This window comes from Geotrypetes seraphini, chromosome 13 (genome assembly GCF_902459505.1).
Source record: "Geotrypetes seraphini chromosome 13, aGeoSer1.1, whole genome shotgun sequence".
Classification (NCBI taxonomy): domain Eukaryota; kingdom Metazoa; phylum Chordata; class Amphibia; order Gymnophiona; family Dermophiidae; genus Geotrypetes; species Geotrypetes seraphini.
The window spans coordinates 63,401,560-63,418,261 of NC_047096.1; the positions used below are offsets into that span (position 1 = coordinate 63,401,560).

General features: G+C 42.3%; 1 protein-coding gene across 4 annotated transcripts in view; it reads right to left on the reverse strand.

Moving 5' to 3' along the window:
* Nucleotides 1–1,548: 1,548 nt before the first annotated feature.
* MED1 (mediator complex subunit 1) overlaps nt 1,549–16,702 on the reverse strand; it is a 98,016-nt gene continuing 82,862 nt past the window's right edge. For all 4 annotated transcript variants that reach the window (XM_033917376.1, XM_033917377.1, XM_033917380.1 and 1 more), the window contains 2 exons: nt 13,604–13,709; nt 1,549–7,255 (listed from right to left, as the gene is read on the reverse strand). In XM_033917376.1, coding sequence (XP_033773267.1) covers nt 4,012–7,255; nt 13,604–13,709 — 3,350 coding nt within the window. In that variant the 3' untranslated portion in view covers nt 1,549–4,011. The remainder of the gene's footprint in view (nt 7,256–13,603; nt 13,710–16,702) is intronic.

Consider the following 16,702-nt stretch of genomic DNA (forward strand, 5'->3'; position numbering starts at 1 on the left):
GCGAAAGGCCTGCGTTTTCTATGCCGCCTGACACGGAGAAGCTAGCAAATGATCTGGCAGAGAGCGGGCAAACTCCAGAGCATATCCGTCTCACACCACCTCCAGGACACACATGATCAGTCGTGATCGCGGGCCATTTGGTAAAAACTCATGCAAGCCAGGCACCCAACGGAACCAGAGGGAATGCTGGCAAGGAGTCATTGGGGAGAATGGGCAGCGGGGGAACAGGCGGAGGGAATCCCAGCCCCCCCAATGGGCCCCCCAAAAGGACTTACCATCGGCAGCTGAGGAAATCCCTCTGTGGGCAGTGGGGGAAGACCGGGCTTCCCCACTGCTCCCTGCCAACTCGCGAGGCACTAGTGGCGGGGAGGTCTGGACACCTGCAGCTGCTACCGACGAGGTTCCTCCACCGTGGCGGACCTGTACACCGCTTGCACAGGCCCGCCGCGAGTGCCTCGTGTCTGGAACACAATGAGCACTTTTTCCCCTGTAAAGTGCTCATAGCTCCACATGCGACCTAGTAAGAAAAAGTGCCGGTTAGATGAATAATACAGCAAATTTAAAGGGAAAGCAACCGTACAGACCAGCACTACCTCAGGATTTATTATTATTTTTTTTTTTTATAGAACAGACTCCACTGGTTCTCAAAGCAGTATGCCTTGCTTGAATTAGGGGGCAAGGCTTACTGCTGAAGCACCTTTAAGAAAATGTTGGGGAGGTGGAGAAAACCCAGCACGAGACCCGCCGGGTGTTACACCCCTGAGGTTGGATGGACCCCTAAACAGGGGCCACCCAAGCTCAATCCGGCACAAAAATGGGAATCAGGATCCCTAAACAAATTCCAACAGCCCTACCAAGGGAGATGGGTACAGCTCCTCACACCTGCTGAGACTGAAAGAAGACTGTTAGGAATAGGGAAAGGCACCTATTATGTACTATCCCAGAGTTTTGTTTCAGTCTCCACCTGCTGGTCATGATGAGATATATATCCGCTTGTAAGATTCCTATGCCGGTATGGAGAGTTGCTAAAGAAGCTCTGGATACGGTCAGGCCCTTATAAATTGTAAATCACATTGAACTCCTTCTGGGGCATATTAGTGATCCATAAATACTAATGTAATATAATTATGCAGAATGTGAGGAACAACTTGATACTTTTGCTACCAATTCTGCTTAAGTCATTCTTCAACAAACCTGTTATCTTATCAGGGAGTTCAGAGCTTGGGAAAGCTACTAGGCCAACCTGAGCACTTAAACATGAAGGTGTTGACATTCAAAAGGGTTTAACTGGACAGAAGAGGCTTTCTCTTACCCAGTTAAACCCTGCCGAGCTGGCTGTCCTCAATATTCAGTGGTACTTAACAGGATAATGCTACTGAATATTTCTACTAATCGGCTAGGTTAGGAGGCATCTGGCACTGTTTAGATGGATCCAGTGTTTAGCCATTTAGGGGCAGCTTTCAGCCCACTAACTGGCTAAATGACTGCTTAAAGGCAGAAAAGAAAAAAAGAGTCATAACTTTATACACGGAGTTAACTGGGCACAGGTCCCCGTATCAGCTGATCCCCAGTGCACATACTCAGATATTTAATACCAGGAGCCGATTATCCCTGAATTTTCTTTTTTTTTCTTACAGATTGCACAACTGACAAATTCTACATAGTCTGCCTAAAGTTAGGTGTCTGACTTAATTGGTTAATAGGCTTTATGTGCCAGTAATTGGTGTTAATTGGAATTTAAAGTTAGGCACCTAACAAAAATTGATTCTACAATATAAAAGTAGGCACCTAGTCTAAAACACTTACCTAGAAGTAGGCATGGCTAGGGGTGGATCGTGGGTCTATTTTTGAGTTAGGTGCTTCTTTTTGAATTAGGCACTGGTATTTAGGTGAAAACTCCACCCCTAGCATAACTATAATGTGCCTAAAGTTAGGATGCCTAGCAATGCCTAATTTTGCTTAGGCAGCGCTAAGCATAATTCTGTACAATGCGCCTAACTTACAGAACCACACTAGTCAGCGCTGATTTTTTAGGCAACCTATATAGAATCTTGCCCTAAATATCTACTTCCATTAGGAAGGCTTTAAACATGAAAGTAGCACACTTGCTGGCAAGCAGTATTGCTTACCTGTACTGAATACTCTCAGATAACAAGAATGCAGCCATGCTGACCTTTATTTCTTCCCTCTTGCTTAGTAATGAACTAAAATGACACATGACAGTTAGGAGCACAGGAATACTTACAAATACTCAAAAATTCTGTTAAATCTTTATGAGCATTGGGAGAGTTCTAATATCTGCAGGAAGCTGTCCTCAATGTGGGTGCTTGCACTCTGCTTGTCCAGAGAGACAAGCAAATATTTAAAGCAAGGACAAAAGAAAAGTTTGCTAAGCTTCTTTCATGGTTTCAGCCTGATCAGTTGCTTACAGTATTTAAGTAAGGAGTTTACATAAAATGTTGTTTAAACAGAAATATTTTCTCTAACTGCCTTGAATTCATCTCCACCATGGTGAAACAGATATGGAGCCATATGACCAAAATTTACAGAGCTAATAACTTTAGCTTAAGGATGAATATAACAAAGTGATTGCAGTTTAATGTCAAACACTGAAGATTGTGCACCAAATGGCAATGAAGCTGAAGCCTAGCAGCAGGTTTGGTGGATCCATTGTCATTATACTAGTCTGGACAATAACCAAAGCCTTGCATTGTTCATGTTTCACCATAGGCTACCAAAATGTCAGACAGGCAATTCCCTCTTCTTTTAACGCTAAACCCTCTCTGCACTTCAAAGGTAAGTGTCTTGTTGTCATGTCTGTATTTAAAATTGCACTGTATAGTGCAATCACTAGAACATTATATTGTAGACTGAAGGCATCACTACAGATTTAAAAATGGCTTTAGGCTGCCCAAAGACCAATACAGAATTTTTAAACTGGAAAACAATTCTCATTTGATTGCAGTTATATGTTGCTATGACATCCCACAATGATACAGTGAGTACAAGACAGCTCTCCCATATCCAAGCTTTACATTGTATGACTTTCCTAATGCCCATCAGTTCTCCAGCAGTAAAAGCAGAACATGTTACCCAGGAAAGTGTGAGGTCATCCTCACTGAAGTCTATTATGAACCTATTAGTCTTTTCCAACCCTATTTTTCTATGATTATCAAGTTCTAAGGCCAGAACTTCTTTTAGTACTTGGGCTCTGAACGAAGACTAAACATTCTAATACACTTTATAATCTGAAAATCCTGACTCCAGGCACCAGAAAGTTAACACTAGAAGCCAGGTAGTGCAGTGCTAACCTTTCTCACAGTGACATGTATGCTAACACACCATATTTCAAACAAGTGTATCACAAACTAAATCAGCCCCGTCTTCACATATGCAAGTTCAGGACTTTTTAAAATATGAAAAAAAAAAAAAAAAAAAAAATCTAAAAATAAAAGTTTATTTAAAACTTTTACACAGAATTTTGAAAAATCCAGATAAAGTTATAAAAAGGCAAATAAATAGTCAAATTTCAAAGTGAGTAATTTTAAGAGGCTGCACAAAACAGCTTAGCATTTAAAATTAGGAAAAGAACAGAATAGATCATGTTTATCAACACCTTCAAGTTCCTGTGAAAACCAGATTCTTTTTTGATTTGAAACAATGCTGAAAACCATCGTTTATCAGTAAACATGTCTCCTCCAAAAAATAGGCAAGCTTTTCTTACTTGGTTACCCTTCATGCATCCTCATATTGGGATACAAATCTAATCTATAACCCAGGAGACTGTTTTGTTTGGGCCTACCATAGATGGTATGAGTTTAGCTTCTTCTATAAGGGGCTGAACGGACCTTCTGGAATTACAAATACTTCTCCAAAAATCCCTTCTATAAATCAGGAGTACCATCTTAATAGATTGTGTCATACTTTATCAAACTGCCAACTCTGAGAACATTTACCTTCATGACAGTCTACAAAATCCAAGTTATGCCCTAAACTGATAATTCTATATGTTTAATTCCCAATAACAGCCACATCCATGAGATCATCATCCTCACCAATTAAAAATCCCGAGCTTGGTCGTGACGGCCGGTCGGTGGAAAGGATAGTGCTGCTGGTCATGGACAAAGACTGATCCAAGGAAACTGGAGACTTGGACCAGCTTTCAGGTTTGATACTGTGGGACTTCTTCTTGTCTCTATCTTTGTCCCGATCTCTGTCTTTGTCCTTTAGTTTTTTTTTCTCTTTCTTGTGCTTCTTATGCTTTTCAGAGCTGTATTCAGGCAAGGGCCGAATACCATCATCTGAGCTTGGGCTGTTCTGATAGGACTTCTCTGCTATGGAGGATCCAGACTCGCTTTCACTGTCTATGTTCTGGGGGGTGTAGGCTGGTGACTTACTATGACTCGGTGAGCAGCGTTCATGCTTTGGTGTAGAGCTGCTTATCAGAGGAGACCCATAGCTTTTAGAGGATGACATCTGAGGCCGTAACCCATCCCCACTTCCTTCTCCAGGTTTCTGCAAAGTTACTTTGGCTTTAATGCTAGGGGATCCACCATCATGTTTGCTGATGATGATCTTGGCCACTCCAGTGCTTCCAACGTTTTTAGATTCAGAGGTTTTCTTGGAGTTCTCAGAGCTTCCTGAGACACAAGCCTTAGATTTCTCTTTGTCACTCTTGTCTCGCTTTCCCTGAAACTCACTACCAGACATGCTGTGTTTTGATGAGACACTATGGCCAGAGGAATTAGAGCTTGCCCCTCCTTGGCCATCCACTGGTTCTTCACCACCTGGTCCGGTGGTGACAACACCATGCTTCAGTTTATCAATGACTGCAGTCAGAGATGGCTTCTTGTTCCTGCTGGGAGATTTCCCTTTGGAGCTTCCATGCTGATTCTGGGATGAAGACATGTTTGAACTACTGGATGAAAAGGCAGTGGAGGATGCAGTGGAGGAATTAGATGAAGGTGGTGGTTTCTGGGACATAGACCCAGAAGATACCATCCCTGAAGAGGATTTCAGATTTGAAGTTGACCCAGTTCCTGACATGTGGGAGCCTCCAGAACCTGAACTAATAGGCGATTTAGCTTTAGATGAAGGAGAAGTGCCTGGAACTGGCTTTATTGGAGATGAAAGTTTGTCAGAACCTCCTGAAGGTCTAGAATGGGAAGGAGAAATATTTGGTTTATTCATGGAAGGATTCATAAGTGATGAAGGTTTCCCCTGGGGTTTAATCTTAGAATTGCCTGAAGTACTGCTTCCAAGACCATGTTTTGCGACAGGAGAAGATCCAGATTTACTTATAGACTGTGATGAATTTTTGGACTGGCTTGATCCAGAGCCACTCTGACCAGAATACAGGTTACTGCTCAACTTTGAGCCAGAAGAGCTTTCTAATTTGCTGCTTTTTGTTTTTCCCGAGTTGGAAGATGATGAAGAGGAGGAGGAAGAGGAAGATGAGGAGGAGGAATGACCATGATGACTTTTGCTGCTAGAAGATACTGATCCACTGCTAGTATATTGACTGTGTGAAGTAGGTTTCCCAACAGTGACTGTCCCTTTGGGAATCTGGATTGTAATTTTTGGAATTGGAGGGGTAGCTATGCCTGGAGGAGTCTGTGACCTTCCTGAACTTCCAGGAGATTTGGATCCTCCTGTGCTAGCTGGTGGGGTGAAAGGGCGATTGGATGAACTATGAGAAGGAGATTTCCCTTCAGTATCTGCTTTTTTCCGTTTAGGTGGCTTGTCTTTACTTTTACCATCACTGGAAGGGGTCCTGCTCCGTTTTCCTGTCTTCCCATCAAGTCCTGTGGTCGATAGGCCACTATTCCCACTTCCATTACTGTCTTTCATGCGCTGTTTTTGAGATTTGTCTTTCCCCAGATCACCACTCATTAAAGGGCTCTGGCTTCCACTGTGGTGCTCCATTATATCAGATGAACCCAATGATTTGCCTGCTGTTGCAATGATACTGAAGTCAATAGTGTCTGCCTGAGAACTGGTTTTGAATTTGTTATCGCCTCCATCACCTCCCAATCCTGGAACTCCTAAAGCACTGAGAGCCTGGGATGAAAACCTCTTGAAATGGTCACTGTCACCACTTTGGCTGCTCTCATCATAGAATTCATCCCCAAAGGCACTTTGACTTGGGTTGCTTAACAATTCATGATTGAAATCTACACCATCTGGAAAAAACTGATTAGAAGAGTCACTGTTTGGACTCCCAGTGGCATCTGCAATGAGGTCAGCAGGATCTGTGTATGGATTCTCACTGTTACTTGTAGGAAAAACATCAGCATCAAAGATGGCACTTTGTGAATGTCCCGAACTGGAAGAGTCCCTGACTGGAGTGCCTATGGGGGGGCAGTCATCATTAGCACTGGGTAGCTTAGACGCCTCCTCTGCTATATCAGAGAGAATATCTGTGACATCAGGTCCAATACTGTCTGAGCTTGGAAGCCTAAGCATCCTCTGTAAGGAGGACTGGGCGTGAGGCATTGGCTGTTGGTAAGTGGGGGGAGTACTACACTGACTAGGCGCAGGAGTGATATGAGGCGTATCCAAAGTGTCTCCTGTCAAATTGACATCAAAAATAGGGTTTTGGGAATCAACATCCATGGAAAATAGCTCCCTCTGGAAATCATCTTCTGTCTGGTGCTTTGATTTCTCAGCTGTTGCTCTTAACCTTTTTTTCTTTTGCTTGTTCCCACCAGGGCCCATTTCCATCCGAGGAGAGCATGAAGAAGAATTCTGTCTTTCAAGAGGGCTGTTTCCATAGAGTGTTGAGAAATCCTGAGGGGGGTTGTCCTTCAGGAGAGTCATCAGCATTGGGTGGTTTTTGGTGTTGCTCACAGGTGATGACACCGGAGGTGGTGTATGATGAGGAGGAGTTGGACTTGAACCCATAGAAGACCCCACATTTCCAGTGATTTGTAGCAAACTGGTAAGAATGGGATTTTGAGACACTTTGCTGAAGTCCTCACTGTGGCTAGATGAATCATGCCTCTCCTTCATGCCCATGCTCATTGTGAACAATGTGGTAATAGGCCCTCCAGAAAAAGTATTTGTTGGTGTACTGGTGCCACTCATGGGATTATTGCCTGTGGTCATGCCATAGCCCGGACTACTAGCTGGGGGTAGGTTTTTCTTCACCATGTCTTCTACTGTCTCTGCAATGAGGGACAGAGCAGGTGTATCTGCCTGAATTGTTTCTGCTTTCCTTCTAATGGCTCTCATGGTCACAGGAATCGACATACATCTGGAAACACATAGCACAAAGTGTCTCAGTACAAATTAGATTATAATATGTATTTATGATTGCTCAAATTGGAGCCTCAAATTCTACTGAAATTTCCTGAATGCTAATTTAAGCCCTTCATATACATGATATTTGTTTTATTAATCAGTAATCGAAATAAATGAAAATGATAATTCTATATTTACTATTTTAGATCTAATAGCATGACCTTTCGCCTTTAGGTCCACAAGGCAGGTGCACTCAAACAAGCATTTTACAGAAATCCTTACAAGGAAGGCTCTTCCAAAAAACTTTACATAATCTCAGACCTGTTTTAGTATGTATATCTCAAATTTATTTAAAATTAAAATTTCTGACTACTCAGTCAGCAACTAACATTTTAGAAGAGATATTACTGATGAATGTGGTCATTTAACAACAAGGCCCATGATATCACTATTTACTTATCCCAGGGAGTTCTTCAGGAGACATATGAACTGTGCTCTCTCCCCCTCAACAGAACAAGTGCTCCTTTTACTGATCAGATTAGCAAAAATGAAATCTTGCATTTTAAAATAATCCATCTGATGCTGAGACTATGGTGTCCATTAAGTTGGGTCCACTAAAGGTTAATCAACCAGGAGATTGAAATCCTTTAATTAAATGAATCTCAGAATTGCCACTCCAAGGATCATAATAATATTATCCATATAAGGAATTGTGGCGTGGGTATCTTTCATCGATCCAAAACCTTCATATATCCACGTGACTTAATCTGCCACTTTAATCAAAATTTTTGAATTTACTACTCAATGATTTATTCAGATTTTTTTCTTTTTGTTAAAATTTTTGAATTTTTAAATATTTATCTTTTAAAATAAATTGTCTTTTTTATAAATAACATTAATCAAAACTGTGCAAATAGCATTGTTCACTTGTGCAAATCGCAATAATCAAAACTGTGCAATAACGCTGTTCACTTATGCATATAGCATTAATCAAAGCCTTATTTTTTTATGAGATTAGATCACAGCTAGTGAATTACAACAAAAGCACTTATCTTTCAACTTAATTTATACTGCCGCTTCCGCCCCATATATCGTATCCAATGGAAACCTGTTTTGCCGCTAACAGGCGGCTTCCTCAGGGTTTATGATACGGGCTAAAAATAAAAACACAAAAAAGAATAAAGATTGCATTCTAATTTCTAGCCTATAAGGCAAAAACACACAGCGTACTTACTTTTAGCAATAACGTTCAATATGTTGTAACACAAGCCCACAATAAAAAATGGCGCTTATATTGATAGAACGCTAGTACATGCGCAGTAAAATGCATGGCATTATGCTATTCTCATTGGTTGAATAGTTCCCTTTAATTATTGAGCAACAGAACCATTTAATTAAACTAAATTATTCTTTTAAATAAATGCTGACCAATCCAATGTTGTATTGAGACCAAATGGGTGCATGCTTTTGAGAAGGTAAATCCATCTTAACTCTCGTTTTAATCTCTTCACCCTATCACCTCCTCGCTGAGATATTGGTTCATGGTCAATAGCCAAACATCGGAGATCCTGAAAGGTATGTTGGAAGGAAACACACGGAAACACACTATTCCACTATGACTTCCGAGAACTTCTATCACGTTTCAAGTTGGATTTATGCTCACACATTCTTGTCTTAAGATCTCTTGTGGTCATGCCCACATACAACAATTTACATGGGCAAATGATAACATATATAATAAATGTAGTCCTGCAGTTCATAAAATAATTCAAATCATATTGTTTATTGTCAGATGGATTCTCAAAAGTCTTTGTTTGAATCATAACCTCACAAATACTACAAGAATGACACTTAAAATGACCTTTAACAATATTGGATATTTTCTTAATTCTCATCATGGAGGGACACAAAATTTCTTTTAAATTAGAATTATGGGAAAAAGCATTTTAAGCCTTTTCTTCTCAAAGACTGGATGGAGTTTCACAATTTCCCAATTATTTCTAATAATTTGTGCTACTGTTGCACTTTTTGAACAATATCGCATTACACACGTCTCAGCATCATCCTCAAGTATGTTTTTTCTCTGGTCATCTAGAAGATGCTCCCTATTAATGTACTTAGCACGACGTTTCGCTTTATCCATCACATGATTGGGATACCCCCTTGAAATGAATTTCTCTTGTAGATATTTGGACTTCCTTTTATATTCATTCAAATCTGAATAATTTCGCCGAATCCTTACCATGTGAGAAAAAGGCAAACTTTCTTCTAATTTTTTCGGATGGCAACTATCATATTTCAAGAGTGTATTTTTATCAGTGTTTTTGATGAAAACTTTAGTGACAAAGGTGTTATTGGTTTGACAAATATCAACATCTAAAAAAATGTATAGACTCCTTAGATGATGTCATAGAAAATTTAATGTTTATGTCACAAGAGTCTAACCACGTTGAAAAAGATGCAAGTTTATATTCATTGCCACTCCATAATAAGAATACATCGTCAATGTATCTGTGCCATGAATAAATTTTACCACTAAAGGGAGAGTTTTTAATCCATGTATCTTCAAAATTGATCATAAATAGATTGGCAATAGATGGGGCAAAAGTTGCCCCCATCGCAACACCAGAAAGTTGTAAATACATATATTTTTCAAAAATGAAGAAATTCTCTTTCAAGGTCATACTAGTTAATTTCAAAAGAAATTTTGGAGGTATTAAAAAAGGTCTTGGAGAAGAATAAAGAGCTTCCTTCACAATTTGAGGACAACTCGAAGGTATCATAGGCCGCCTGAAACATATAGAGGCAGAGTTGGGAGAGGGTCTCCTCGAGGAGACAAAATTCCTGATGCCGAGAATCCAGCACCTCCTCCCGGAATGAGCGGAGGGCGTCCACATAGAATCGGAGGTAGGATGTGAAGATAAAGTTATAGTTGAGGACACGGTTCGCCATCATTGAGTTTTCATAAAGACGGCGACCAAATTTGTCCATCGTACGGCCCTCCCTGCACGGAGGGACGGCAGCATAAACCTTTGAGGGGTTGGACTTCTTCAATGAAGACTCAACCACCAAGGATTGGTGAGAAAGCTGAGAACTCTCAGACCCCTTAACCGGGATCGTCTGGCAACGGTACTCCAACTTGGAGGGAATGGCCGTGACCGCATAGGGGGTTCTCCAGGTTCCGGAAAAATGTTTGCCGGAGAACCTGGTGCAATGGCAAGCGCAGCGCCTCATGGGGCTGATGATCAACACCCATTTCCGTCAGGAATTCCTGGGTATAACAGGACTCAGACTGGAGGTCCAGGTTCAAGGCTCTACCCATGTCAGAGATGAAACGAGTAAAGGAGGAGTTTCGAGAAGAAGACTCATCCCCCTGAGGAGACTCCGAGCAAGATCTGGGGGCAGTCGAGAAAGAGAGAGAAATTTCCCTCGAATAGTAAGCCGGGGCCTCGGAGTCCTGCGAATGGGAGATCGAAGAGGTTCGACTAAAGTGTCTGGGGGGCGTCGAGGAACAACCCCGTGCAAGGTGGACCGGGGAGGACCCTGGAGTCCGAGGAATCAGCTGACGGAGCCTCGGAGAAGACGGGGCAAAGGAAAATTCCTCCACCAGTTTCGAAGAAGACCCTTTAGAGGTTGGCATCTGCCTCGATGGAGAACGCAAACTAGAGTCCAACTTGAGGACAAGGGTGTGCCTGGAAGGCTTTGCGGTCGGAGACCTGCCCCAAAGGGGCAGAGAAGACCAGAGCTTTTTAGGAGAGGCAAGCCTCGACATAGTAGCGGGCGAAAAGCAGACCCCTGTCCTGGACCCTCAAAAAGTCACAGGTGACTCAGGGAATGAAGAATCACTCGAGGGAACCCGATGCGTCTTGCGGGCACGGCCCTGAGACACGAGAGAAGGACTCTCAGGCTAGTCAGACCGAGGCTGGGTCAAGACCGAGGTCAGAGGCGTCGAGGTCGGGACCAGTGGCTCACCACCGAGGAAAGCTGCATATAGCCTTAAGCATGTCCTCGAACATAGGCACCGAGACCAAAGGCTGTTGGATCATAGGTGCAGCAGTGCACTCCTTCGGGGTTGACCTCGAGGAAGAGTACTCCCTACATGAGGAGGTATGCTTAGAATGATGTCTCGAAGACGCTGACGAGGCGGCACCAACATGAGACTCTGAGGCAGGCTTCTTTGCCGGCACACCTGAGGAGGAAAGAGGAGACTTACCCGAGACCAGAGTAGCAGGAGGAGCCGAGGCCGGAGCCTTCGAGGCCGAGGCACCCAACGAAGGCGCCGAGGCTGAGCTCGAGGCCTGTCCCGCAGGATCCATAGGGCCAAATAGTTGGAGAATCTTGGCCACCCTCTGACGAAGAGCCCGCGGTTGCAAAATCGCACAACATGGACATGACTCAGCACGGTGCTCCGCAACCAGGCACTCCACACATCAATGATGAGGGTCGGTGATGGAGATAACCCAGTTGCACTGAGTACAGTTTTTAAACCTGGAACGAGGCCGGAACATAAGAAAAAGGACGTCCGCGGCCCCGCGAGGCCAGGCGGCCAGAACAAGACCGGTGAACCCGGTCAAAAATATACGAACGGAAAAAAAAAGAAAAATAAAGAGGCAGGCACAGCGACTTAACTGAAAGTAACCAAATAAGCCGCAGTGCAAGAGGGACAACGAGATCGCGTGACGCAAGGGAGCAGTGCTTCTGGCTCCGCGGAAAACATAGAACTGAGGCCACGCTGAGGAGACATATGCCTTAGGTCGGACGGGAGGGGCACATGCGTGGGCCAATCGCAAGCTTGAAGGTCTTCAAGCAAGTCTGCTTGCGAAAATGACCGCTAGGGGGCTCCATCGGTGACGTCACCAACATGTTGAGAATATGCTGCCTGCTTGTCCTAGGATAAGTGTGTAATGCGATATTGTTCAAAAAGTGCAACAGTAGCACAAATTATTAGAAATAATTGGGAAATTGTGAAACTCCATCCAGTCTTTGAGAAGAAAAGGCTTAAAATGCTTTTTCCCATAATTCTAATTTAAAAGAAATTTTGTGTCCCTCCATGATGAGAATTAAGAAAATATCCAATATTGTTAAAGGTCATTTTAAGTGTCATTCTTGTAGTATTTGTGAGGTTATGATTCAAACAAAGACTTTTGAGAATCCATCTGACAACAATATGATTTGAATTATTTTACGAACTGCAGGACTACATTTAATTAAATATGTTAACATTTGCCCATGTAAATTGTTGTATGTGGCATGACAAGATATCTTAAAGACAAGAATGTGGAGCATAAATCCAACTTGAAACGTGATAGAAGTTCGGAGGTCATAGTGGAACAGTGTGCTTCCTTCAAACATACCTTTCAGGATCTCCGATGTTTGGCTATTGACCATGAACCAATATCTCAGCCGAGAGTTAAAATGGATTTACCTTCTCAAAAGCATGCACCCATTTGGTCTCAATACAACATTGGATTGGTCAGCATTTATTTAAAAGAATAATTTAGTTTAATTAAATGGTTCTGTTGCTCAATAATTAAAGGGAACTATTCAACCAATGAGAATAGCATAATGCCATGAATTTTAATGCACATGTACTAGCGTTCTATCAATATAAGCACCATTTTTTATTGTGGGCTTGTGTTACAACATATTGAATGTTAATGCTAAAAAGTAAGTATGCTGTGTGTTTTTGCCTTATAGGCTAGAAATTAGAATGCAATCTTTACTATTCTTTTTTGTGTTTTTATTTTTAGCCCGTATCATAAACCCTGAAGAAGTTGCCTGTTAGTGGCGAAACGTGTTCCTGTTGGATACGATACATGGGGCGGAAGCAGCAGTATAAACTAAGCTGAAAGATAAGTACTTTTGTTGTAATTCACTAGCTGTGATCTAATCTTATAAAAAATAAGGGTTTGATTAATGCTATATGCTTAAGTGAACAGTTTATATTGCACAGTTTTGATTATTGCGATTTGCACAAGTGAACAATGCTATTTGCAGTTTTGATTAATGTTATTTATAAAAAAAGACAATTTATTTTAAAAGATAAATATTTAAAAATTCAAAAATTTTAACAAAAAGAAAAAAATCTGAATAAATCATTGAGTAGTAAATTCAAAAATTTTGATTAAAATGGCAGATTAAGTCATGTAGATATATGAAGGTTTTGGATCGATGAAAGATACCCACGCCACAATTCCTTATATGGATAATATTATGATCCTTGGAGTGGCAATTCTGAGATTCTTTCCTTCATTTAATTAAAGGAATTCAATCTCCTGGTTGATTAACCTTTAGTGGATCTGATTGTTTATGATTAAATCTCTTTTTCTATATTGTCCATTAAGTTGGGCCCAGACCATACCTCTGAACAACTTTGGCAATGAAATCATCTGTACAGATGAGGGCATCACAGAGCCCTTTGAACAGTTTACAGCTCACATGTGTAGAGTCTTGTACATCCATCACCGCTACAAGATAAGAAGGAATGTCTCAACCAAAGGCAGTGTAGAGTTACAGATGAATGCACAGCTCTGTATATATTCCCCATATCCTAGTTTGTTAATTTTTGATTTTGAGCCAGTAACGTCCCACCTCTGGGTGAATCAAACTGCGGGCAGATCAGAATTTTTCAAGCCATCTCTGTGTGTTGCTACTCTCTCTTCCACATACAGTATTATATACTTTTAATTATGATGATTTTGTATTTTGAGCTGTTAATTATAATATATATTTATTTTAAACTACTTAGAACCTTGGCAAGTGGATAATCTAAAAGCTCATAAAATAAATCTAGACAGAGATTTAAAAAACAAAAAACAAAACAAAAAAACTTGGTAACTACAGGTGAAAACCAAAGGAAAATGTGCATATGGTTTTCTGTTTTCTTATAAGGCATTCTTCCTTATAAGAAAACAGTATAAAAACCATATGCAACAACATTCTGTGTTACAATAGTGATCAAATTTGAAGTCTGCTTTGCAAACTGCAACATATGAGAGCAGTTACAACTCCCCAGGAGACATTCAGCTCAAACCCCTCACACCTAAGCATACTATAGTGGATAGATAACTACAGAACATCTTTCTTCAAAGCATTTTTAAAAAGCTAAAAAAAGGAGAAATTAAGTTCTTACCTACTAATTTTCTTTCTTTCTGTTAGACTGTAGACCAGTACAGTTCTTTAATGATGGGTAATAGCTCATTATGACCCACAGGTGGAGACTGAGACCAAAACTTTAGCATAGTACAAAATAACCGACCCTCCCCATATACTAGCAGAACCAAGAAGAAAACTAACCGTAAACAGTAACAAGACTCCGAACAGGAGTAACAACTAATAAACGTGAAGGCTGTTGAAAAATGCATAGGATAGCCCCCGGCAGCAAAGTGTCCCCACAGCTTGCCAGCTGAACCACAGCCGCTATTCTCTGATCTCCCAGCCCTAGAAAAATACTAAACCCACAGAAAAGCAAAATCTTTACGTGAACAAAAACTGCAATCACCGCACAGACACAGATAGGGTGGGGAACTGTACCGGTCTACAGGCTAACAGAAAGAAAATTAGCAGGTAAGAACCTAATTTCTCTTTTTGTGTAGCCCGATAGACCAATACAATTATTTACTAATGGGACGTACCAAAGCAGTCCCCTTCATGGGTGGGACCCCCAAAAGGCCGACACCAGAACACACTCAAACACCGCGTCCTGATGCGCCTGAACATCCACACGGTAGTGTCTGACAAAGGAATGCAGAGAAGACCAAACTGCAGTCTTACAAATATCCACTGGAGGCACAAGAGAAGACTCAGACCAAGAGAAGACTCAGACCCCAATTGAAAAGAGCCTTGAGAAATTCCGGAACAGGCTTTTTTTGAAGAAGATATGCAAAAGCAATAGTCTCCTTAATCCACTGCACAATGGTAGCCTTATAAGCGCTATTCCCTTATGAGGACCCGCTAAGAGGACAAAGAGATGATCTGATTTCCTGAACTCCTGGGTCCGGTGAACATAAAAGCGAACATCCAATTTGCACAACTGTTTCTGCTCCGAAAAGCCCTCCCGACTATCCAACACTGGGAGGACTATGGACTGATTGACATGAAAAGGTAAAACCACTTTTGGCAGAAAGGAAGGAACAGGTCACGAGGAACGTAGGGAGAGGGGAGACATGATCGAAACATTTAAGTACCTCACGGGATGTGTCGAAGTTGTAGATGATATTTTCTTTCTCAAGGGACCCTCGGCCACAAGGGGGCACCCGCTCAAACTCAGGGGCGGAAAATTTCATGGCGACACCAGAAAGTATTTCTTCACAGAGAGAGTGGTTGATCATTGGAACAAGCTTCCAGTGCAGGTGATCGAGGCAGACAGCGTGCCAGACTTTAAGAATAAATGGGATACCCATGTGGGATCCCTACGAGGGTCAAGATAAGAAAATTGGGTCATTAGGGCATAGACAGGGGATGGGTAAGTAGAGTGGGCAGACTTGATGGGCTGTAGCCCTTTTCTGCCGTCATCTTCTATGTTTATGTTCTAACCCGCTCCCTAGAGAACTCCAGAAAGGGAGACCTACAAGAGAAAGCCTGCAGTTCAGAAACACGTCTAGCAGACGTAATCATCACCAAAAAGACTGCTTTAAGAGTAAGATCCTTCAACGAGCAGGCACCCAAAGGTTCAAAAGGTGGGTACACCAGCACGGATAAGACCAGGTTAAGATCCCAAGATGGAATAGACGGTCGCACGGGAGGCTTAAGCAATTTGGCCACCCGCAAGAAGCAAATGGCATCATGAATGGCTATCAGCTGCTGACTTCGCAACAACCCATGAAAGGCAGACAAGGCCGCAAACTGAACCCAGAGAGAAGACCAAGTCAGGCCCCTGTCCAGGCCAGCCTGCAAAAACTCTAAGATGTTAGGAAAGGCAGCGAAAAAGACCAGTCCACGCACAGCACACCACTCCTCAAATATACGCCATACCTGCACATAAGCCCAAGTGGAAAGTCTCCGGGACCTCTAGAGGGTTGAGATCACTTTATCTGAATACCCTTTCTTACCTAGGCGTTCCCTTTCAAGAGCCAAGCCGTAAGACAGAAAGGACCCTGATCGAACAGTGGAATGAGTCAGGTCGGTCTAGAGAGGTAGTGGCAGAGGATCCGCCACTAGATGATGAACCAGGTTCGCGCATCACGGACGCCTTGGCCAGTCCGGGGCCACCAGGATCACGAGGCCGGATGCTGAACAATGCGAAGAACTCTTCCTACCAATGTAGGAAACATGTACAGAAGACCCTCCATTGGCCATGGATGAACCAGAGCATCCAGCCCCTCGGCATGACCGTCTCTGCGATGACTGAAGAAGCAGGGTATTTTGGTGTTTGACACTCGTGGCCATCAGGTCCATGAGGGGCTGACTCCAAGACTGCACTATCAACTGGACGGCCACAGACACAATCCTCCAGGATCCA